This window comes from Emydura macquarii, unplaced genomic scaffold, assembly GCF_026122565.2.
Source record: "Emydura macquarii macquarii isolate MOO-44397 ecotype Brisbane River unplaced genomic scaffold, CSIRO-AGI_Emac_v2 contig_2768, whole genome shotgun sequence".
Lineage (NCBI taxonomy): Eukaryota > Metazoa > Chordata > Testudines > Chelidae > Emydura > Emydura macquarii.
In genome coordinates, this window is record NW_027132905.1 from 31,583,436 (window position 1) to 31,608,845 (window position 25,410).

Below are 25,410 nucleotides of genomic sequence, written 5' to 3' on the forward strand. Positions count from 1 at the left end.
AATGACAAATTTGACAGTCAAAATATCTGAAATGTGAACCAAACATTACTTCATGTGACAGAGGTATATGTCAGGAATAAGGTCACTAAAAAGGATATTAAAATATGGTAAGTGAACAACACTGAATGAAATTCAAACAGATATACTTTTAATGTAACAGTCCAAGTAGCTTTACCTATACTTGTACATATACATGTTTACCTTTGACTACTAGCAGTAAATATACCCAATGGACTGTAATGGGATGCTTTGATAGAATGGGTTCTGAGTTATTACAGAGAATTATTTCCAGGTGTTTGGCTGGTGAGGCTTGCCAACATGCCCATATTTGGTGTCTGGAAAGAATTTTCCCTCAAGGACAGATTGGCAGAGACCCTAGGGGTTTTTTGCCTTCCTCTGCAAAGTGGGTCTCTGGTCACTTGCTGGTGGATTCTCTGGTGCATCTCTTTATCTTGAAGTCTTTAAAGCTTTATTGGAGGACATAGGTCAGGGGTCTATTACAGGAGTGGGTGTGTGAGGTTCTGTGGCCTGCGTTATGCAGGAGGTCAGACTAGATGGCCATAATGGTCCCTTCTGACCGTATAGTCCATGAGTTTATGAGTCTATATATATGAGAAGTCTAGAAAAATCTGAGTATCTGTAATTCATACATAACCATATTTAAACTACACAAAGTAGCATCAGTAACTTCTTCAAAGGAATAAAGTGAGATTCCCCAGCACACAGCATTTTGTTCCTTCCCTCGGCATCAAACACCAAAGAAACAGAAAGTGGCTTATTTACAATATGAAATGTCAGGTATAAATTACCGGTTTAGAATTTCCAGCGCGGAGATTCTGCAGTTATTGGTTGAGACACTGAGCGCCGCTGTTCACCAATCAGGCAGAGAAATGAGACAACAGATCCGGCCAGACCGGCGGCAGCCACACAGGGCAAAGCGCAGAGCGAATAGATTCACTCTCAGCCGCTCTGGACTGACAGTAAAGGACGATATTCGCTGAAATTGGCTTTGGTTTAGCTGTCGATATTTTCGGAAACATTTACCCAAAGGTAAAATCTAAACTGACGGAGAATCCGAGGCTTTTCTGCACAGGAATGGCAGATACACAAAGGCTCCGGCACTGCAAAGGGCGAGCCCTGCTCTGCTTGATATTGGTTACCGTTTTGAAGGCAGTTTCTGGACAGATTCGCTATTTGATTCCGGAGGAAACGGAGAAAGGATCTTTCGTGGGGAATATCGCGAAAGATCTGGGGCTGGAAGTAAAGAAGCTTTCAGACCGCGGAGTCCGCATTGTTTCCAGAGGTAGGACTCAGTATTTTGCTATGAATTTTAGGAGAGGCCATTTAATCACAGCGGAAATGATAGACAGAGAGCAGATCTGTGGAGGGATGGAAAAATGTCTGTTAAACTGTGAGGTTATAGTGGAGGATAAAATGAAGGTTTATAGAGTTGAAATTGAAATCGCAGATATTAATGACAATGGTCCAAGCTTCCAAGTAGAAGAAGCTGAGATAAAAATAATTGAGACAACTGCTCTCGGATCCCGGTTTCTCCTACCAGAGGCGCAGGACCCAGATTTTGGGACTAATACACTCCAGAGCTACCAGCTCAGTAGCAATAGGCACTTTTCTCTTGATGTGCAAAATGGGTCAGATGGAGTAAAATATGCCGAATTGGTGCTGGAAAAGTCCTTGGACAGGGAAGAAAAAGCAGTTCACGAACTAATACTCACGGCTAGAGATGGAGGGAATCCAGCCAGATCCGGCACTGCGCAAATTAGAATTATAGTTATCGATGCAGATGACAACGCGCCAGTTTTTAGTCAGCCCGTCTACAAAGTGAACGTTCTGGAAAATTTGCAGAAAGGTTCCACAGTGGTTACAGTAAAAGCGACCGATCTGGATGAAGGACTCAACAAAGAGATAAAATACTCATTCAGAAGAATAACAGACAAAGCTTCCAAAATATTCCACTTGGACCCGGAAACGGGAGATATAACAGTCGTGGGGAACCTGAACTTTGAAGAATCTGCGTTATATGAAATTGAAGTGCAAGCGCATGACGGGGGAGGCCATTTTGACAGATCAAAAGTTGTAGTTGTGGTCAGTGATGTCAATGACAACCCTCCGGAAATTGCTATCAGGTCTCTCGTCAATTCAGTACCCGAGGACTCTCCCCCTGGAAGTGTGATCGCTCTTTTAGATGTACAAGATCCAGATTCCGGAGAGAACGGGGAGGTCACGTGCTCCATACCCAGCAACCTCCCCTTCCAGCTGAAGAAATCGTTCGATAATTATTACAGTCTGGTGACAGAGCGAGCCCTGGACAGGGAGCAGGAGGCAGCGTACAACATCACAGTGACCGCCACCGACAATGGGACTCCTCCTCTTTCTACGGCCACCACGATCCCACTCCAGATTTTGGACACAAACGACAACGCTCCCCTCTTCGATAAAACATCCTACACGTCCTACCTTATGGAGAATAATCCGAGAGCAGCCTCCATTTTCTCCCTGAGGGCGAATGATCCCGACTGGGGGGAGAACGCCAGAGTCACTTACTCTGTCATTGAAGGTCAGGTCGAGGAAGCTCCGCTCTCCTCCTACATCTCCATGAACTCGGAGATCGGGGCTATCTACGCTCTGCGCTCCTTCGATTACGAACAGTTCCGGGAGATTCGGTTCCAGGTGCAGGCTCAGGATGGGGGTTCCCCACCTCTCAGCAGTAATGTCTCCGTCACTCTCTTTATACTGGACCAGAATGACAACACCCCGCAAATCTTACACCCGTCCTTCCCCAGCGATGGCTCCACGGGGGTGGAGTTGGCCCTCGCTCCTCCGAGCCGGGCTACCTGGTCACTAAGGTGGTGGCTGTGGACGCTGACTCCGGGCAGAACGCCTGGCTCTCCTACCAGCTGCTGAAGGCTACAGAGCCGGGGCTCTTCGCTGTAGGACTCCACAGCGGCGAGATCAGGACAGCGCGCTACTTTCTAGACAAAGATGCCCTCAAGCAAAGTCTGGTGGTTTTAGTGAAGGACAACGGGCAGCCCCCTCTCTCTGCCACCGTCACTGTCACGGTGGTGGTGGCTGACAGCATCCCCGAAATCCTCTCCGATTTAAGCAGCCTCTCAGCTCCTGCAGACCCCCAGTCCAGCCTCACCTTGTATTTGGTGATCGCTGTGGCTTCCGTTTCCTGCTTGTTCTTTACCTTTATCATAGTGTTACTGGCCCTGCGGCTCCGCCAATGGAGAAATTCGGAGCTGTTTGACTCCTCGAGTGTGACTTTCAGTGGAGTTCCCGCTTCTCAATTTGTGGGGATCGATGGAGTCAAAGCTTTTCTTCACTCTTACTCACATGAGGTTTCTCTAACCACCGACTCCAGAAAGAGCCAGTTCAACTTTCCCAGATCAAACTATGCAAATACTCTGAGTAGTCAACAGATTTGTGACATAAAGGATCCTATTCTAGTTACGGAAGAGTTAGACATTAATAACAGGGATCAGACCTCCGTTCAGGTGAGCTAATATCTTTTTAACCTAATTATTTATATTTGTTAATATAGGTAGCTGTTAATCTCTAGAGAATTACTGAGTAGATTATATCTTGTTGGTAGGCCTGTATTGGAGAGAGTGTTGGGAGGAGAGAGAAATACAAAGAGAGAGAAATGATCAGTTATATTAGATGTATTCCATTTAAAACCTTGATCATCTAAACCACGCTCGAGCATTCTATTTGGTATTGAGTCTGGAGAGTCAATGTTGTCCTTAGAGTATTGGGCGGATATTAATATAATAATATTTGTATTTAATAATAATGAATTATTTAGAGAACAAATTTCCTAATTTCCTCAGGCAGTTCTCATAAAAGTGTAATTTGTTGAAAATTTGACCCTACCTTTAACCTGTGATACTATATAAATTACTTTACCTGGGAAATTTCCCTACATTTTTAGGTTTCCAGAGAGAAGAATAGAGCTAGTGAAGGACAAAATGTTTCAGTGACAGCAGAGTTCTCAATATTAACATATTTTATAAACCAGTGTATCTAACTCTAAATATGATTTCATCTGTTTTCCGTATTGTATATCGTAGAATCATAGACTCATCGGACATTAGGGTTGGAAGGGACCTCAAGAGCATCTAGTCCAATCCCCAGCTCAAGGCAGGACCAGCCCCAACTAATTCATTCCAGCCAGGATGATATAATAGTAATACAGGCTAGAAATGCATCATCATGAAAGTAAAGTTATGTAAATATTTCTTTAAGAGGAAGAGACTACTACAACATCCTTTTGAGTTTCCTGCAGTAATAATGTTCTTTTGTCTTATATCTGAGTTTAAGAATTTTAGAGAAATTAAAGACAGATGACAGTCATATGTTTTAATATAGTGTAGTTAGCATTACAGAAAAGATTCTGTATGCGGTGTTTTAGCCCTGTTGGTTCCAAGATATTAGAGAGACAAGATGGGTTAGGTATTGTCTTTTATTGGACCAAGTTCTGTTTGTGAGAGAGACAAGTTTTTGAGCTGCCACAGAGCTCTTCTTCTGACCTGAAGAAGAGCCCCGTGTAAACGCGAATGTTTGTCTCTCTCATCAACAGAACTTGGTCCAACAAAAGAAAATATTCTAACATTTATTGTATTTTTATTAAGGTAGTAGTATGTGTTTCCATAGCACATTGTTTAAACAATCAAAGAAAGGCTAACTCAAATATTTCTGCGTAGCTGGCAAGTGATTATACTTACATTATTTGGTTTTGTATCACTGTAAGACTTTGAATACACGGGCTCACTGGGACTCATTTCACTTTTCCATTCATGTTTCCTACTTGGAATGGCTGGAAAACGATTGAAGTATTCTTTAGCGCGGTTCTATGAGAGAAAAGGACCTCGTTTTTTTATAGTTCATCTCAATCAAGAGAAATTTTCTTTGTTGTTTTTAGAAACAACTGCGTATTCGGAGTAGGCAGATAACCTAAAAGGGGCAACAAGCGCTGACCACGAAAACAGTTCTGCTCGGACGTTTAGATTTACATTTGGAACCCGCAATCACTCGTGCCACTGGTTATAAAAATTATTTCCTTCTGTCAAACGCATTAGAACTATCCTTAGTGAATCTCACACATAGGTGTGTTTGTGGACAATGTGGTTGTTACATGGTAATTGTTTTTGTACCTATTAATTACACACACACACACAAAGATATACACACACATATACACATATATAAGCAAACAAAGGCAAAGAAATCTCAACAATCTTAACTTTTACACTATCAATAAATAGATACTCACACATCAATATACACAAAAAACATTCCTTTACATTAATGCTTATATTAGGGGGGAAGATGTTTACACTTAACAACAATCCTTTTACTGTACTATATTTACATGAAAATAAGAAGAAAAAACACAAAACAAAACGAGCAACCGTCCACGATTGTAACTAGAGCTGTACCGGCTCTTTGACGAGATTACTGTTACTGCAGTTCTCGGGTTGAGACTCAGAGTGCCGCTGTTGGCCAATGCGGAGGCAGGGCTGGAGCCGGAGATCCATCCGAGCTTCCTGCAGTGCGTTTGCTCAGTCACACAACGCAGATCCGAGAGGAAACAGCAGAGAAACCTTCCCAGTTCGGCCGAGAGAAGGGAACGGCCGTTAGAACAGACAATACCGCAATGTTTACCGCTCTGCCGCGGATTCCTTTACCCTGAGGGATTTGTAAACACCTGATGTAACCAAAACAAGCAAGGAAAGGAGAGAGCAAATCCGAGAGAGACCGGGATGGAAACCAGGCTCCGAGAGCCGAGCCGGGCGGTCAGACGGCAGGTACTGTTGTTTCCCTTCTTATTGTCCTTGTTCTGCCGGGCGGTCTCGGAGCACATCCGTTACTCCATACCCGAGGAAATGGCCAAAGGTTCCCTTGTGGGGAATCTCGCCAAGGATTTGGGGTTAAATATTCAAGAATTACCGCAGCGGAAACTCCGAGTGAATTCGGAAAAGCAACACTTCAGTGTGAATGGGGAAAATGGCAACCTGTATGTGAAGGACAGGATAGACCGGGAGGAGATATGCGGGGAGAAACTCCTCTGTGTCCTGACACTCGAAACGGTGGTGGAAAATCCTTTAAATGTTTTCCATGTGAATGTAGCAATCCAGGACATTAATGATAACGCCCCGCAGTTCAAGGAAAACAACACTGATTTAACGATTATTGAATCCGCACTGCCTGGTGCGCGGTTTCCACTAGGGTTTGCGCAAGATCCAGATTCTGGGATCAACTCACTCAAGAGTTATCAACTCAGCAAGAACCCGCATTTCACGTTGGCTGTGAAGGAGAGCCTGGATGGAAATAAATACCCAGAGTTAGTGCTGGAAAATCATTTGGATCGGGAAAAAGAAAGTTCTCATCACTTGATCTTGACGGCCGTGGATGGGGGAGATCCAGTCAGATCCGGGACAGCTCAGATCAGGATTGATGTCACTGACGCCAATGACAACCCCCCCGTATTTACCGAGGAGATCTACAAAGTCAGCCTGAGAGAAAACTTGCCAAAGGGCTCCTTAGTGCTCCGGGTGCGAGCCACCGATAAGGATGAAGGGTTAAATGCCCAAATCAGGTACTCTTTCAGCAACATCCAAGATAATGCGCGTACATTATTTTATTTAGATCCTGAGAAAGGAAGAATTACGAATGCACGGACTCTCGATTTTGAAGAAACAAATACATACGTGTTAGGGGTGGAAGCCAAGGATGGGGGTGGCCAGACCGCTCACTCCAAAGTTCAAATACAAATTCTTGATGAGAACGACAACTTCCCGGAAGTGACATTTACATCTGTGTCCAGCCCGATACCCGAAGACTCACCGCCCGGGACAGTGACAGCTCTGATCAAAGTTCGTGATCAGGATACCGAACAAAACGGAGAAGTCACTTGTCTCATTGAACACAATCTGCCTTTTAAAATAACAGCTTCATCAAACAATTACTACAAGCTCCTCACAGACAGCACCCTGGATAGGGAGAGGACCCCGGAGTACAATATCACAATCACAGCCACAGACAAAGGCACTCCCCCCCTCTCCACACAGAAAACCATCCTCTTGCAAATCTCGGATATCAATGACAATGCCCCTGTCTTTGAGAAACCTTCCTACACCGCCTATGTGCCAGAGAACAATCCCTCGGGGGCCTCTATTTTCAGTGTAAAAGCCTCAGACCGGGATCTGGACCAGAACGCCCGAGTCACTTACTCCATCATGAGCAGCAACATCGAGGAGGTGCCTCTCTCCTCCTACATCTCCATTAACTCCCAGACTGGAGCTATCTATGCGCAGCGCTCCTTCGACTACGAGCAATTCCGGGAGTTTGAAATGCAAGTGAAGGCCCAAGACGGCGGGTCCCCGCCTCTCAGCAGCAATGTGACCGTCCGGGTGTTTATTCTGGATCGGAATGATAACGCCCCTCGCATCCTGTACCCTTCCCTCGGAGCCGATGGCTCCGCCTCGTTCGAGATGGTCCCTCGCTCGGCCGAGGCAGGTTATCTGGTGACTAAGGTGGTGGCGGTGGATGCAGACTCTGGACACAACGCCTGGCTCTCCTACCACCTGCTCCAGGCCACGGAACCGGCGCTCTTCAGCATGGGGCTGCACAGCGGGGAGCTCAGGACAGCCCGCGCCTTTTTGGACAGAGATGCTGTGAAGCACCGGCTGGTCACCCTGGTGAAGGATAACGGGCAGCCGCCTCTCTCCGCCACAGTGACTCTTCACTTGGTGTTTGCCGAGAACTTCCAAGAGGCTCTTCCGGAAATGAGCGACCAATCGGGTGACTCGGCATCTCAGTCTGATTTACAGTTTTACTTGGTGTTGGCTTTAGCCTTGATCACATTTTTATTCCTCCTGACAGTCACACTGGCCATTGTGATGAAATTGCGAAGGTCAAGGAAACCAAAATTACTTCAGTGTTTTGATCCCGACCCTTATCCAAAGACTGGCTTTGTGTACCCACCAAAGTATGAAGATGGTACTTTGCCTTATACCTACCAGCTGTGTTTATCCTCAGATTTAAGGAGCAATAAGTGTTCCTTCCTGAAACCCGATGCCCCGATAGCAGACAATATTCCGTGCAGTAACAGCTCTGGGCTGCTATTTATGGGCAATGGACGTACCAGTTTACAAGATGAGACCGAGCCTGCTGTGGAGGTGAGCTTCTGTTTTCATGCGTAATCTGATGTTTTTACAGCGTAAGCAATCATTGTGAAATACTGCTTTAGTGTTTTTAGGCGTTTCCCTTGCGTTTATTTTCAGTGCCTGAGGTATCCGATATATAAATGAATTTGTTTTCGGAAAATCCGTTCAGGACAGAGAAAGATTATCCCCATTTATAGATGAAGGGAGACGCAAAGGGCATAACTGACTTGGGCGTGTCACAGAGGAGTTCTGCCTGTGAGCCTAAGATAAAATTCAACTCTCGCAATTCCCTTTCCCCTTCCTTAACTGCACATCCATTTTTACTTTCCAAAGCAGAGCCTCTTTCCTCTCATTACGAAAGGTTTAACTGAAATAAGTGCTTTATGTAGAAATATTTATGCATCTCGGTTAAGATGTGCTTCTTCCAAAGAAGAAAACAATATTAATGCAATCTAATTATAATACATAAATTTTCTTTAATGCTCTTTTATACGCTTTTTGAGCACCTGTTCCTTATTTAAAGTTCATAAGATGGTTGTTATAATCATAAATATAGACAGATGCACTTATTTTGACCTTTTATTTTCACCTTTTTCTTGTGACTTTTATAGCATGATATCGGGGTCTGGTGTCATATAAAGATAATATAATTTGTTATGATCTTAATTCCTATCGGTGGCAGAGCCATGAGGGAATTATGCAGGTCAACTGAAACAAGTGATAATAAAAAGTTTCACAAAATACCATAGTGCATTTTGGATATGGCACACAATTTGCATAGTGGAAATATTTTACAAATATTTGACAGATTAAGAAATGTTATAGGGTATTTTTCTATCTTTACCTGCACTTGTCAAGCCAAGTTTTCTTAGCTACCGTGAATCATAGTATTCAAGGACCACAGGGGCCATAACAATCCTTATAACGTCTCTCTATATGGGCACATGGTATTTTTTTGAGTTGGCCTTCTGCACTTTCCAGAGCTAGGATCCAGTGCTGAGTCCAATGGCAATGTTCGACTATCATTTTTCAATAGCGTAGATCTACTTCTATCCCTTAGTATCTCGAGATTTCGACCCTTAGAGCTGTCACTGGAGCATGTCTAAATATTGACTATCATGGCTCGGGGGCCAGTTTAAATATTTCAGCGGGGGAGGAGCATACTCAACAACCGAAGGGAAGAAGCTAACATTTCCCTGAAATGTTTATATTTCAGAGTGTGAATTTTTGAAGGTCTCAGAGGTTTGGAAATCTTAGAAGTTACAACATTAGAACATAAAATATCCTCAAAGGGGTGTAGTAGTGCTCAGAGTCCAGCTGAAGTGGTCAAAGATGCATGCTAAATTGAAGAATCATGTGATCATGTGATCTTCATGTGACCTAGGCAGCAGTGACCATGAGACGGTCGAGTTCAGGATCCTGACAAAAGGAAGAAAGGAGAACAGTAGGATATGGACCATGGACTTCAGAAAAGCGGACTTTGACTCCCTCAGGGAACTGATGGGCAGGATTCCCTGGGAGGCTAATATGAGGGGGAAAGGAACCCAAGAGAGCTGGCTGTATTTTAAAGAGACCTTATTGAGGGCACAGGAACAAACCATCCCGATGTGCAGAAAGAATAGCAAATATGGTCGCGTCCAGCTTGGCTTAACAAAGAAGTCTTTGGTGAACTTAAATGCCAAAAAGAAGCTTAGGAGAAGTGGAAGCTTGGTCAGATGTCTAGGGAGGATTATAAAAACACTGCTTGAACATGCAGGAATGAAATCAGGAAGGCCAAAGCACAATTGGAGTTGCAGCTAGCAAGGCATGTGAAGGGGAACAAGAAGGGTTTCTACAGGTATGTTGCCAACAAGAGGAAGATTAGGGAAAGTGTGGGCCCCTTAGAGAATGAGGGAAGCGACCTAGTGACAGAGGATGTGGAGAAAGCTGAGGTACTCAATGCCTTTTTTGCCTCTGTCTTCACAGACAAGATCAGCTCCCAAACTACTGTACTGGGTGGCACAGAATGGGAAAGAGGCGAACATCCCACAGTGCTGAAGGAACAGGTCCAAGACTATTTAGAAGGATTGGACATACACAAGTCCATGGGGCCGGATGTGATGCACCCAAGGGTGCTGAGGGAATTGGCTGAGGTGATTTCAGAGCCATTGGCTATTATCTTTGAAAGCTCATGGCAACAGGGGGAGGTCCCTGAGGACTGGAAAAAAGCAAATATAGTGCCCATCTTCAAAAAAGGGAGGAAAGAGGATCCAGGGAACTACAGCCCGGTCAGCCTCACCTCAATCCCTGGAAAAATCATGGAGCAGGTCCTTAAGAAATCCATTTTAAGGCACTTGGAAGGGAGGAAGGTGATCAGGAACAGTCAACACAGATTCACCAAGGGAAAGTCATGCCTGACCAACCTGATTGCTTTCTATGATGAGGTGATTGGCTCTGTGGATGTAGGGAAGGCGGTGGATGTGATATACCTTGACTTTAGCAAAGCTGTCTCTCACAGTATTCTTATCAGCAAGTTAAAGAAGTATGGGTTGGATAAATGGACTATAAAATGGATAGGGAACTGGCTAGAGCATAGGGCTCAATGAGTAGTGATCAATGGCTCCATGTCTAACTGGCAACTGGTCACAAGCGGAGTGCCCCAGGGGTCGGTCCTGGGCCGGTTTTGTTCAACATCTTCATTAATGATCTGGAGGATGAGGTGGATTGCACCCTCAGCAAGTTTGCGGATGACACTAAGCTGGGGGGAGTGGTAGATATCCTGAAAGTTAGGGATAGGATACAGAAGGACCTACACAAACTGGAGGATTGGGCCAGAAGAAATCTAATGAGGTTCAACAAAGAAAAGTGCAGAGTGCTCCACTTAGGAAGGAAGAATCCTATGCACAGCTATAGACTGGGGACCGACGAGCTAGGCAGCAGTTCTGAAGAAAAGGACCTGGGGGTAACAGTGGATAAAAAGCTGGATATAAGTCAGCAGTGTGCCCTGGTTGTCAAGAAGGCTAATAGCATATTGGGCTGCATTAGGAGGGGCATTGCCAGCAGGTCGCGGGAAGTAATTATTCCCCTCTATTTGGCATTGGTGAGGCTGCATTTAGAATATTGTGTCCAGTTTTGGGCCCCCCACTACAAAAAGGATGTGGACAAGTTGGAGAGAGTCCAGCGGAGGGCAACAAAAATGATTAGGGGGCTGGAGCACAGGACTTATGAGGAGAGGCTAAGGGAATTGGACTTGTTTAGTCTGCAAAAAAGAATGAGGGGGGATTTGATAGTGGCCTTTAACTACCTGAAAGGGAGTTCCAGGGAGGATGGGGCTAGGCTGTTCTCAGTGGTGGCAGATGACAGAATAAGGAGCAATGGTCTCAAGTTACGGGGGGGGAGGTCTAGGTTGGACATTAGGAAAACGTTTTTCACTGGGAGGGTCGTGAAGCACTGGAATGGGTTACCTAGGGAGGTGGTGGAATCTCCATCCTTAGAGGTTTTTAAGCTGAGGCTTGACAAAGCCCTGGTTGGGATGATATAGCTGAGGTTAGTCCTGCTTTGAGCAGGGGGTTGGACTAGATGACCTCCTGAGGTCCCTTCCAACTCTAATATTCTATGATTCTATGATTCTATGTGATCTTATTCATCTCATGGTTCTGTAATGTATCCAATAGATATTGCTACTACATATGTGGTATGTATCTGTGGTATGTTGCAGTTGTTCCTTTCATATTTTGACGTCATGCATTATTAGCGTGTATGGTCCTCTTGTAGTAGCATTATCAAGAAAAATTGGAATCGAAATTATAAAAGTGAACGTGAAAAGTACCAGACTGGGAAATTTACAGAGTAAAAATTGTATAGCACCCATTTGACAAAGCCCACCCGTAGATAAAACTCACATATTTCCATTTCCAATTTCATCTGTTAATTCGATAATGAATATTATTAATTAAATGACGAATTTGACCAAGTCAAGATATCTGAAATGTGAACAAAATATGACAATGCTACAGATGTATACATCAGTTATATAGTTACTAACTGAGGATATCGGTGTATATAACAACTCACTGCACAGTATATGAGTAAAGTCATTTTTTAAAAAAATCACTCAGATGAAAAGGCAACATATATACACGATATCTCTAGGGCAAGGATATTATGTGTAAATCATAGCAGCCAGATTAAAATTACAAAAATACTATCAGTACGTTTTTACAAGGAATAAAGAGATTCGCCCCTGACAACCAATTTGTGGCTTTCCTGTGCGTATACCAGACTTATTTTTGCCTAATAAAACGAACTCAGCATACTGAAAAAGAGTACTCGTGAAATATAAATACCAATCTGAAAACTCCAGCACAGAGCTTCTGCAGTAATTGGTTGAGACTCTGAGCGCCGCTGTTCCCCAATCAGGAAAAGAAATGCGACGAGAGATCCAGCCAGCTCAGCCTGCTTGTTACACAGAACAAACCACACAGATCAGACTCAAACTCGCCAGCTCTAGTGAACGTTAAAAGACGATATTTTCGGAAACATTCGGCCAAAGGTAAAACCTAGACAGAGACTTGCCGGGCGGAGAATCGGCGGCGTTTCCACATCAACATGGGAACTGCAGATACACAAAGACTCCGGGACTGCAAAAGGCGACCTCTGTTCTGCTTGATATTGGTTACCGTTTGGCGTGCAGCTTCTGGGCAGACCCGCTATATTATTCCGGAAGAAATGGAGAAAGGGTCTTTGGTGGGGAATATCGCAAAGGATCTGCGGCTGGATGTGAAGCAGCTCTCAGATCGCGGAGTCCGCATTGTTTCCGGAGGTAAGACTCAGTACTTTGCCTTACATACAAGGAGCGGCCATTTATACATCGCGGAGAGAATAGACAGAGAGCAGATCTGTGGCCGAGTGGAAAAGTGTTGGTTAAAATGTGAGGTTATAGTGGAGGACAAAATGAAACTTTTTCCAGTCGAAGTTGAAATCACAGATATTAATGATAATGCTCCCAGATTCCAGTCAGAAGAATTAGATTTAAAAATCAGTGAAGTAACAGCCCCCGGATCGCGGTTTCCACTGCGTCAGGCAGAGGACCCAGATAAGGGAATAAATTCCATCCAGAGCTACCAGCTCAGCGGTGATACGCATTTCTCGATAAATGTAGAAAGGCGAACTGATGGAGTGAAATATGCTGAATTGGTGCTGGAAAAGTCTCTGGACCGGGAAGAACAAGCTGTTCACAATCTAATCCTCACAGCCACTGACGGGGGAGATCCAGTCAGATCTGGCACTGCGCAAATCCGCATTATTGTTCTGGATGCAAATGACAACGCCCCACTGTTTAGTCAGCCTGTCTACAAAGTGAACCTTTTAGAAAATGTGTCTGAAGGTTCCACGGTTCTCACAGTAACAGCCACGGATTTGGATGAAGGCGTCAACAAAGAGGTGAAATACTCCTTTCAAAAAATCACCGACAAAGATTCCCAAATATTCCACTTGGACCCTAAAACGGGCGAAATAACAGTCGTGGGGAAACTAGACTTTGAGGAAGCTACACTGTACGAAATTGAAGTACAAGCGCATGACGGGGGAGGTCTTTCCGATAAATCGAAAATTATAATCGTTGTTAGCGACGTGAATGACAACGCTCCGGAAATCGCTGTCAGGTCTCTCATCAGCTCCATCCCCGAGGACTCTCCCCCCGGAACTGCGATCGCCCTTTTGAATGTACAAGATCCAGATTCAGGAGAGAACGGGGAGGTCACGTGCTCCATACCCAGCAACCTCCCCTTCCAGCTAAATAAATCGTTCGATAATTATTACAGTCTGGTGACAGAGCGAGCCCTGGACAGGGAGCAGGAGGCAGCGTACAACATCACAGTGACCGCCACCGACAATGGGACTCCTCCTCTTTCTACGGCCACCACGATCCCACTCCAGATTTTGGACACAAACGACAACGCTCCCCTCTTCGATAAAACATCCTACACGTCCTACCTCATGGAGAATAATCCGAGAGCAGCCTCCATTTTCTCCCTGAGGGCGAATGATCCCGACGGGGGGAGAACGCCAGAGTCACTTACTCTGTCATTGAAGGTCAGGTCGAGGAAGCTCCGCTCTCCTCCTACATCTCCATGAACTCGGAGACCGGGGCTATCTACGCTCTGCGCTCCTTCGATTACGAACAGTTCCGGGAGATTCGGTTCCAGGTGCAGGCTCAGGATGGGGGTTCCCCACCTCTCAGCAGTAATGTCTCCGTCACTCTCTTTCTACTGGACCAGAATGACAACACCCCGCAGATCTTACACCCCTCTTTCCCCAGCGATGGCTCCACGGGGGTGGAGTTGGCCCCTCGCTCCTCCGAGCCGGGCTACCTGGTCACTAAGGTGGTGGCTGTGGACACTGACTCCGGGCAGAACGCCTGGCTCTCCTACCAGCTGCTGAAGGCTACAGAGCCGGGGCTCTTCGCTGTAGGACTCCACAGCGGCGAGATCAGGACAGCGCGCTACTTTCTAGACAAAGATGCCCTCAAGCAAAGTCTGGTGGTTTTAGTGAAGGACAACGGGCAGCCCCCTCTCTCTGCCACCGTCACTGTCACGGTGGTGGTGGCTGACAGCATCCCCGAAATCCTCTCCGATTTAAGCATCCTCTCAGCTCCTGCAGACCCCCAGTCCAGCCTCACCTTGTATTTGGTGATCGCTGTGGCTTCCGTTTCCTGCCTGTTCTTCACCTTTATCATAGTGTTACTGGCCCTGAGGCTCCGCAGATGGAGAAAGTCGGAGCTGTTTGACTCCTCGAGTGTGACTTTCAGTGGGGTTCCCGTGTCCCAGTTTGTGGGGATCGATGGAGTTAGGGCTTTTCTTCACTCTTACTCACATGAGGTTTCTCTAACCACCGACTCCAGAAAGAGCCAGTTCAACTTTCCCAATTCAAAGAATTCAAATACTCTGACTAATCAGCAGCATTCTGAGATAAAGGAACCGATTCTAATCACTGAAGAGTTAGACATTAATAACAGGGATCAAACATCAGTTCTGGTGAGCTAATATTTTTGGTGTTAGTTATTTCTGTTTAGAGTTAAGTACTTTTGAATCTATGGCAATATTCTAAATATTTGTGTTCGGATATATTTAGTATGTTATGTTCAGCAAAATGGTCTGGGAATTAATTTGATTGTACTTTAGGAGGCATTGTACCAACGGAGCACTTCGTGAGAACTTATTAGTCGTGTGTGGTGTCACAGAACAGATATATCTTAATGCTCTTTACCAGTTCTGATGTAATAATAATTCATTTAAAACCTGGCACTGTCTTTATGTGTGATAACAAATAGTTTTCATTGCCTGAAATAATATAAAGTTATTTAAATTCGGGCATAATTTTAAAAACAGATTTGCAGAGAACATGAACGGTGCTGTAAAGTGAAGTGGTTGTTAATATTTTAATTTACCGATCAGCGTACCTGAATTCCAACTTGGTGTTGTTATTGCAAACTATATATATGCGCTCAAAATCCATATTGAGGAAACTAACTTTATGTTATGCTGGAGAGATATTGGTGACTGCATCCGTCATAAACCTCTTTCAGACTGGGTGTCAACACACCTTTCATGTAACATAACTGTCAGGATGAGTTAATGGGAAGCCCCTTATCCAAAACATATGGGGGTTGTGAACTCACTGGGGAGTTTGGACTGAGTGGGCGCAGAACTGGTGCTGAGTAATGTTTGTTTTCTGGATTGGGTGGAGGCAGAATACACAGACACTAAGAACAGAGAGTGGCAAAGATAAAAAGCAAGGAATTAAGAAAGCGAAGCAGTAGCCTGTGGACACACTGTGATCCTGAAGAAAACTGATGGATCTTTTGGGTCTGGTGTTGGCTAAGAGTCTTGTGTCTGTCAGCTAAGAAATTGCTCCGTTTATTCTTGGGTCCTCCTGTCTTTGGAGCAGAAGGTCTTTGTACATTCACTGTAAACAAACAAGACTGCATCAAAGCAAATACCAGACACCATCAATTTCTGCTTCCAGCTGGAACCTCCCCAGAGCCCAGAAATTTGACTAGCAGCTGGCATGAAAAGGGGCAACAGTTATATAATATTTATTTAAGATGAAGATACTATTTTACCTTTTTTCATTTCTTGCAATAATAATAATCTTGTGTCCTAGTTTAGGACCCTGACCAGTTGCCATGTGTGGCGGATTATACTAATGCGTTTTAAAATAGCTAGTATTAGAAAAAATATTCTAACATTTCTTAGTCATGTTTATCGAGGAAGAAATGTTTTTGAACAGCACTTGGATTAAAAATAATTTAATAATGGCTAACTGAAATTTGGAACACCTAAGGGTATGTTTGGGGACCTTTTACTGTGCTCTTTAGTGCAGTTCTGTAGGAGAAATCTGCCTACTGTGTACTTCTAATATACTACGAGAATGGAATCTTTTCTTGGTTGCTTTAGAAACACTTTGTGTATTGTGAGTGGACAGATCAGTTTGAAGGAAAAAGAGAAGCTAAAACGGAGAATAAGACCCTAAAAGTAACTAAGACAATGGCTTAGTTCAGAAGTTTACTTTGGCGGTTAAAGCTCGAGGCTGCTCATGTGCGCCCTTGTCATTGACGTGGTAAGTATTGCTCTCTATCAAACACTATGGAAATATCATTGGCTGTATCCCATGCATATTAGTGACTGTGGCAGATGCGATTCCTTAAATAGAACTTGTTGTAATTGCTGGAAAGGTCTCTTACCTATTCATATTCATAGACATATAGAAATACATTTAAAGAATCACTTTCACTGTATACACACACAGGATACAGAAAACTCCAGAATGACTGAAATTTGCACTCTCCGTAAGTGGATACACACAAACAAATGTATACAGTCGAGTCTTTTACATCTGATCTGTGATTCACTTGTTCACAATTAAAAGAAATCCCTTTACAAGATTCCACACTTACATTTTGAAGAGAGAGAAAAAATATCCCACTAGAGCTGAGTCGTCGTCCAGAATGAGATCACTGCTATTGCAGTTCTCGGGTTGAGACTCAGAGTGCCGCTGTTGGCCAATGCGGAGGCAGGACTGGAGCCGAGGATCTGTCCGAGTCTCCTGCAGTGCGATTGCTCAGTCGCACAGCGCAGATCCGAGAGGAAGGAGCCGAGAGACCTTCACAGTCTCGCTGAGAAAAGGAAACCGCCACAGAGCGCTTTGCTCTGTACAGTTAAGCAGACAATCCGGACTCAATTTGCACTACGTGACCGCACATTTCTTCAACCTGAAAGGATATTCAATCAGCCAATGTAATGAAAACAAACAGGACAACAAGAACAGAGCAAATCTGACGGACCAGGATGGAAATCAGACACAGAGAGCCTGGCCGGGCATTCAGACGGCAAGTACTATTGTTTCCTTTCATATTCTCTTTGTCTTGTCGGGCGGTCTCGGAGCAGATTCGTTATTCGATTCCTGAGGAAATGGCCAAAGGTTCCCTTGTGGGGAATCTCGCCAAGGATTTGGGGCTGAGTTTGAGAGAATTGCCGCGGCGAAAGCTCCGTGTTGCCTCTGTAGCTAAAAAGCAATACTTCAGTGTGAATGGGGAAAATGGCAACCTGTATGTGAATGACAGAATAGACCGGGAGGAGATATGCTGGGAATCTCCCCTCTGTGTTATAAGTATCCAAACTGTGGTTGAAAACCCTTTGAATGTTTTCCACATAAGTATCGCAATGGAGGATATTAATGACAATGCACCGCGTTTCTTGAAAGATAACATCAAACTAGAGATGAGTGAATTGACTTTGCCAGGTGCCCATTTTCTCCTTGGAAAAGCTGAAGATCCTGACGTTGGGATGAATTCTCTACAGAGTTACCAGCTGAGCCCCAATCAGTATTTTACCCTGGAAGTGAAAGAAAGCCAGGATGGCAACAAATATGCAGATTTAGTGCTGCAGAAACCTCTGGATCGGGAAAGCCAACGCAGCCTTCACTTGATCCTCACCGCTGTGGATGGGGGAGAGCCCCAGAGAACTGGGACCGCCCAGGTATGGATTAATGTCACCGACGCCAATGACAACCCGCCCATCTTCACTCAGGGGACCTACAAAGTCAGCGTGAGGGAAAATGCACCGAAGGGCTCCTTAGTGCTTCAGGTTCAAGCCTCCGACAACGACGAAGGTTCAAATGCTCGGATCAGCTACGTTTTCAGCGACATACCAGAAAAGGCCCGTCAGAAATTCAGTCTGGACCCAGAAACCGGGAAAATTACACTAAAAGAACCCTTGGACTTTGAAGAGACACGTAACTATCACATGGTAGTTGAAGCAAAGGATGGAGGTGGACTAGTGACACACTGTAAAGTGGAGATCGAGGTTCTTGATGAGAACGACAACGCCCCGGACGTGACTCTCACTTCCGTGTCCACTCCAATCCCAGAAGACTCACTAATCGGAACCGTGATAGCTCTGATCAATGTTAATGATCAAGATTCCGAAGCTAATAAAAGGGTCTCCTGCCATTTGCAGGATGATTTGCCGTTTAAGATAATATCGTCTTCTAACAACTACTACAAACTCCTCACAGACAGCACCCTGGATAGGGAGAGGACCCCGGAGTACAATATCACAATCACAGCCACAGACAAAGGCACTCCCCCTCTCTCCACACAGAAAACCATCCTGTTGCAAATCTCGGATATCAATGACAATGCCCCTGTCTTTGAGAAACCTTCCTACACCGCCTATGTGCCAGAGAACAATCCCTCGGGGGCCTCTATTTTCAGTGTAAAAGCCTCAGACCGGGATCTGGACCGGAACGCCCGAGTCACTTACTCCATCGTGAGCAGCAACATCGAGGAGGTGCCTCTCTCCTCCTACATCTCCATTAACTCCCAGACTGGAGCTGTCTATGCGCAGCGCTCCTTCGACTACGAGCAATTCCGGGAGTTTGAAATGCAAGTGAAGGCCCAAGACGGCGGGTCCCCGCCTCTCAGCAGCAATGTGACCGTCCAGGTGTTTATTCTGGATCAGAATGATAACGCCCCTCGCATCCTGTACCCTTCCCTCGGAGCCGATGGCTCCGCCTCGTTCGAGATGGTCCCTCGCTCGGCCGAGGCAGGTTATCTGGTGACTAAGGTGGTGGCGGTGGATGCAGATTCTGGACACAACGCCTGGCTCTCCTACCACCTGCTCCAGGCCACGGAACCGGCGCTCTTCAGCATGGGGCTGCACAGCGGGGAGCTCAGGACAGCCCGCGCCTTTGTGGACAGAGATGCTGTGAAGCACCGGCTGGTCACCCTGGTGAAGGATAACGGGCAGCCGCCTCTCTCCGCCACAGTGACTCTCCACTTGGTGTTTGCCGAGAACTTCCAAGAGGCTCTTCCGGAAATGAGCGACCAATCGGGTGACTCGGCATCTCAGTCTGATTTACAGTTTTACTTGGTGTTGGCTTTAGCCTTGATCTCATTTTTGTTCCTCCTGACAGTTACACTGGCCATTGTGATGAAATTGAGAAAGTCAAGGAAACCGAAATTACTTCAATGTTATGGTCCTGAGCCTTATTCAGAGACCAGCCACAGATTCCCACTAAACTATGATGACGGAACTTTGTCTTATTCATATCAGCTGTGTTTATCCTCGAACTCCACAAGGAAACCTAATGTTCTGGGCAGTGACAACTCTGGGATGCTATTTATGGGTAATGGAAGCACCATGTTACATGCTGAGAAGGAAACTAATGGAGATGTAAGTTTCTAATTTCATACTCATCTATGTTTGCAGATTTTAAAACTGATTTTTTTACCTCTTTAAGGAGTGTAGTAGACCATTGTAAAACTGAACGTTAGTAGTTTTTAGGTTATGTGGTACACATTTCTGGAATCTCTGAAACAGGAATGAATCAGGTATAATAATAAAATTATAGAAATGTAAGACTGGAAGAGAACTTCCAGCCCCCTATACTGAGGAAGGATCAAGGAAACACAGACCATCCAGGACAGGTGTCAAGCTGTCCTGCAGTGACTCAATAGCATGCACAGACTGTTAGAAAACAGAGCACTAATTCCCAAATTATCTGTGTATTCCATACTTAGTTTTCACCAACCAATTGTCAAGTGTAAACTCCTTAGGCATTTTGACAGCACTAACATGAAGTCACATGTTAACAAGTAAGCTTGCCTTTTTGATAGATGGTCCCTTCCACCAAAGATCATAGCAATAATAAGGTTACTCCCCCTCCCAAAGGACCAGTCACTTACCTCAGGTCAGTTGTTCTTTACATCTCACACCAAAGACAAGGCTAGTAGCCAAACCTATAATAAAGTATCTAAAGATTTATTAACTAGGAAAGAAAATGATCATAGTCCTCTTTATAACAGCCCTTAACATATTTGAAGACTTTTATCAGGTCCCCTTTCAGTCTTCTTTTCTCAAGACTAAATATGCCCAGTTTTTTTTTTAACTTTTCCTCATAGGTCAGGTTTTCTGAATATTTGGTCATTTTTGTTGCACTCCTCTGGACTCTCTCCTGTTTGTCCACATCTTTCTCAAATTGTTATATCCAGAATTAGGCAGAATACAACAGTGCAGAGTAGATGTGGACAATTACCTCCCATGTCTTACATATCACACTCCTGTTAATACACCCCAGAACCTTATTGGCCTTTTTCACAAGTGCATCACACTGTTAACTCAGAACTGACCACGGCAAGACCCCACTAGATATGCCCTCCCAGTTTGAGAGTGAACCATTGATATCTACTCTTTGAGTATGGTCTTTCAACTAGTTGTGCACCCACCTTATAGAAATGTTATCTAGACCAGTGGTTCCCAACCTTTCTGAGTGAAAATCCCACTAGTTAAGACTAGGTAAAACCTGCCCTCTCCCCTCCCCACCCTGTCCCCTCACTGGCCATAAATACATATAATGCCTATAAACACATATAATTACATAATAACACTAAATTACATAATAATAAATTACTCTTACCTGAGTAAGAAGCTGAGCCTTACCTGGTGCAGCCACCACCACGTTCCCTGTGTGGCCCCGTCTCTTCCCATCCCCCAGGGACTGAGGGTAATGGAGACAGGCTCTGGCACATTGGCTGGGGCTACTCCAGGTCCCCGCTGGCGTGGGGCTGCTCCTCTCTGGTCAGGCACCCAGCCGACTTGGGGATGGGGGAGGAGCTGCTCCTCTGCTCTGACCAAAGTGGAGTTCAAGGCTGTTGCTCTCTGGGAGGAGGGGGGCGGCTTCTCCACTCTTCCTGGTGTGAAGCTCGAAGCTGCTCCTTTGCTCCAGCTGTCATAGAGGGGGGAGGGGGAGGCTGTGCCCAGCATGGAGCTTGGGGGGCTAAATGACCTTCAATATTACTGAAGCCTCATGGACCCCCTGCAGTCTTTGGTTACTCTCCCCCCCCCCCCCAAGGTGGTCCTACCCCCCAGGGTTGGGAACCATTGATCTAGACCACATTTCCCTAGTATGCTTAGGTGTCAAAAACCTTAGTAAAATCAATATATATCACATCTACTGCTTCCATCCAATCCACCAGGCCAATAACCCTGTCAAAGAAGGCAAATAGGTTGGTCATTCTTTATTGTTGACAAATCCATGTTGGCTATTCCTTATAATCCTGTTATCCTCTAAAGCCTTGCAAATGATTCTTTAATAATTTGTTTCAGTATCTTTCCTGGCATTGAAATTAAGCAGATGGATCTCTTATTCCCTGGGTCCCCCTTGTTCCTCTGTTAAAAAACATTAGGTCCACTGACAGGGGTGTGTGTGAGACGGGCAATTGCCCAGGGGGCCGATGATTTAAAAGGGCTTGGGAAGATGGGTAACCTCCTCTCCCCCACATCTCCCCTCCCACAAGACCCCCACCACTCCCACTCTCCACCGTTCCCCAGAGCGGAGCTTATTTATTAAGCACCATGCAGGTTCCCTACCAGCTGAGGAAGTGGTATCTGCTACTCAGCTTCCCAGAGTTCATCAGTAAACTCCCTGGGGAGTCCAAGGGATCCAGGAAGCTTAGTAGCAGATACTGTCTCCTCAGCCACCCGGGAACCTGCATGGCACATAATAAATAAATAAAAACTTCCATCAGAAGCCCATTTGGACTTCATCCATCCCTTTCTAGGGGGGCCATTGACTGTTCTGCCCTGGGGCTGGGAATTGCAGTCTGTGGGCCTGAAAGACAGGTACTATGTTTGCCTTTTTTCAGTCCTCTGGACATCACCTGTCCTGTAGGAGTTCTCAAAGATAATTGCTAACAGTTCTGAGATTGCTTCACCTGGTTCCTTAAGTACTTTAGGATGAATTTCATCAGGTCCTACCAACTTAAATACATCCAATTTATTTAAACATTCTTTAATCTGTTCTTTTCCTATTTTGGTTTGTGTTCCTTCTGTATCGCTGCCTGCAGTGACTCAAGAGTGTGAATATCAACCTCAGGGCAGATTGTTAGGAAGCTGGGCACAAATCCCAAAGTGTTTGTGAGTTCTGTACTTAGATTTCACTAAAGAAGTATCAGGTGTAAATTCCTCAGGCATTGTGACAGCCTTAACATGGAATAACAGGCAGTCCCCTTAGGTACTCTAATCTAGCTCACCATCCAGGTGATTTTTTTACCTTTGTGATAGATGGTCCCTTACATCAAGAACCACAGCAATATTAAGAAAAAACAGTGACAGTTCTGTAGCACTTTAAAGATTAACAAATTTAATTTCTGCAGGCATAAGCTTTCATAGGCTGTAACCCACTTCATCAGATGTAAGGAATAGAAATCAGATCGGAGGCATATATATACATATCCAAGGGAAGTAACAACAATGGGGAAGGTGTATGAAAGCAAAGTCCATTAAGTTAGAGTACTTGAGGCCTATTCACAACCATTGATTAGGAGGTGAGAATATGTGATCAGTGGCAATTACTTCTTGTAATGAGATAACCATTCCAAGTCCCGATTGAGACCCAGTTTGATTGTGTCAAGTTTGCAGATGATTTCGAGCTCAGCAGTTTCTCTTTGAAGTCTGTTTTTGAAGTTTTTTTGTAGGAGTATGGCAACATTCAAGTCAGTGACAGAGTTACTCCAAGTCCCAAAGGACCAGTCATTTACCCCAGGTCAGTTATACTTTAGCTCTCACCCCAAAGACAACACTTCTATCTAATTCCATAATAAAGTATATAAAGATTTATTAAATAGGAAAAATAATCAGAGAGCTATTTAAAAGGTTAAAGCAGGTAATCATAGAAACACAAATGAGTTACAGCCTTTAGTTTCAAAAGCAAATGGAAGCTTTCATAATAAGCAAGCAGCATAGGTCCTTTAGGGTAAGTCAGACAAAACATCTGGAAATCACTTGCTTATGCCTAGAAACACTTTGCACTCAGAGTCCACGGAACATTGAGATAAAGTTCTTTTTATCCCCTTCCTGTCATATACTCTCAGCTGCAAGTGCAGCCGGTGGAAGGGTGTGATGGAATATACCCCAGTATTCACACCCTACACACTGTTATAATAATCTTTGTACAAAGTATGCCTTGTAAAGTATCATATGAAAACTCATTATTTGCTGATCAGTATTATCCTGGTAAAATATGTTTGGCAACAACATAATGTGAAGTTATAAAATTTCCCTGTATGATGTTATTGACACATTGTCCACAGCTCTGCCTTGGCAGAAGTTAGGTCTGTCTGAAACAAAGGAAGGAATGTGTGCATACCTTCATTTTCATTTAAGTAGGGTGGGAAACAAAGGAAGTTCAAACAAATGGAAAAAAACAGTAGGGAACATCCTTCCACAAAGACTCTTTGTCTCCTGGATCTCAGCTGGAAATATTTTTCAAAGGGGGCACTTAAACTGTATAAAGAGGGATAAATACCCCCAAGGGATCCCTCTCTCTCTCCCTGCCCACCTCATTCTCAGCATCTGAGAAGACAAAAGGAAATAGCCATTGGATTTTGGGGGAGGGAGTCCTGACCTTGGTCAGTGATCTTCTGGAGACTGTGGTGAGAAAGTTTGCTTTGCCAGTAAGATAGTTTCTTAAGTAGATCCTAGTAAGCATTTTGTCTTTATTTTTCTTGTAATCATTTCTGACTTTTATGTATCAATACTTGTTCTTACTTAAAATCTGTATCTTTATAGTGAATATACATGTTTTACCTAATCCAGTGTGTTTAAACTGGAGTTTCTAGATAACTCCATTTAAGATAATAAACTGGTATATTATTTCCTTAAAGGAATTATGGACTTAATATATTTGTATTGTCCAGGACAGGGCTGGGCAGTATAGGACAAACATTTCTGGGGGAAGATTTGAGACTGGGGTGTGTGTTGTGGTCATCCAACAGTATAACCAAGGCAGATGAGAGCCAGGGTAGGCTGCAGTTACACACAGACACTCAGGGTGTGGCTTGCATGCTGGAAGGCTCTTTGTGAGTGGCCCAGGTGGGACCTACTAAGCAAGGCACTGTAATTCACCCAAGGTTGCAGGGCAGGGGATACACTGCCCTCCCCCCCACCCCCACTAGTCTGGATTGTGCCCTGGTACGTCACAGAGGGGTCCGGTTCCATGACTCATCTTCAAAGTCTAAGAATAGTGACCACAGACACAATCACAAATAAAAAGTTTTATCTGTACTACAAGTTTTATTAAAGCAATAAGTAAAGTTACATGATCTATGCATATATAAATCCTACAAAAACCCATGTAAAGTGTAAGACCGTAGTCATACTCACATCCTCAAAGATATTTTAGATACCTCAGCAGACAATCATAGACAGAGGGATTGTTCCTACCAGGGTTGTCCTGTGGGGGCATCCCTTGGGGTCATCCCACTTTTACCCAACCAGGGAACCTCTTTTATATTGTTGGTCTGACCATAAGTAACATCTTATGCATATGCATGAGGGTTTCAACCCTCTTTTCCTTATCTGTACTTCCACAGCCCATGAATAATGGGATGTAAAGTTTTTCGTAAATTGTATCTTAGTTCCTCTTATTAGCATCTATGCACAAGAAGTACCCTATGATTAAGACAGGACATTCCATAATGTTACAATCAAGTGTCTCATGATCTTGGACAATACATTGTTTTTATTGCAATCTAGTTTTCTGTAACATTTCCTATTGGCACATCTTTTATAGTAATCTTGTGATCTGACTGGCATAGGGTTATTCCTAGGTCACCAACTCATTACAAGTATTCTTAAGCCTATGGTCTAGTATGGCTAAACTAAAATCGTACAGGCCTCAG

General features: G+C 44.4%; 5 protein-coding genes across 8 annotated transcripts in view; all 5 read left to right on the top strand.

The window, feature by feature from the left end:
- Positions 1-25,410, top strand: part of LOC137165623 (protocadherin gamma-C5-like) — a 336,971-nt gene that overhangs the window by 213,784 nt on the left and 97,777 nt on the right. The window lies entirely within an intron of this gene.
- LOC137165873 (protocadherin gamma-A4-like) lies at positions 1,096-3,524 on the top strand. Its single transcript, XM_067567381.1, is given in 2 exon segments — positions 1,096-2,829; positions 2,832-3,524. Coding segments are annotated over 2 exon segments (2,427 nt in total).
- LOC137165874 (protocadherin gamma-B5-like) lies at positions 5,582-8,225 on the top strand. The gene has a single exon (XM_067567383.1). It carries the CDS (start codon positions 5,784-5,786, stop codon positions 8,223-8,225), a length of 2,442 nt encoding a protein of 813 aa, XP_067423484.1. The 5' UTR covers positions 5,582-5,783.
- LOC137165875 (protocadherin gamma-A12-like) lies at positions 12,777-15,622 on the top strand. Its single transcript, XM_067567384.1, is given in 2 exon segments — positions 12,777-14,220; positions 14,223-15,622. Coding segments are annotated over 2 exon segments (2,433 nt in total). The 3' UTR covers positions 15,212-15,622.
- Positions 17,318-20,056, top strand: LOC137165320 (protocadherin gamma-B5-like). Its single transcript, XM_067566543.1, has one exon. The coding sequence runs from the start codon at positions 17,516-17,518 to the stop codon at positions 19,913-19,915; it is 2,400 nt and encodes a 799-aa protein (XP_067422644.1). The 5' UTR covers positions 17,318-17,515; the 3' UTR covers positions 19,916-20,056.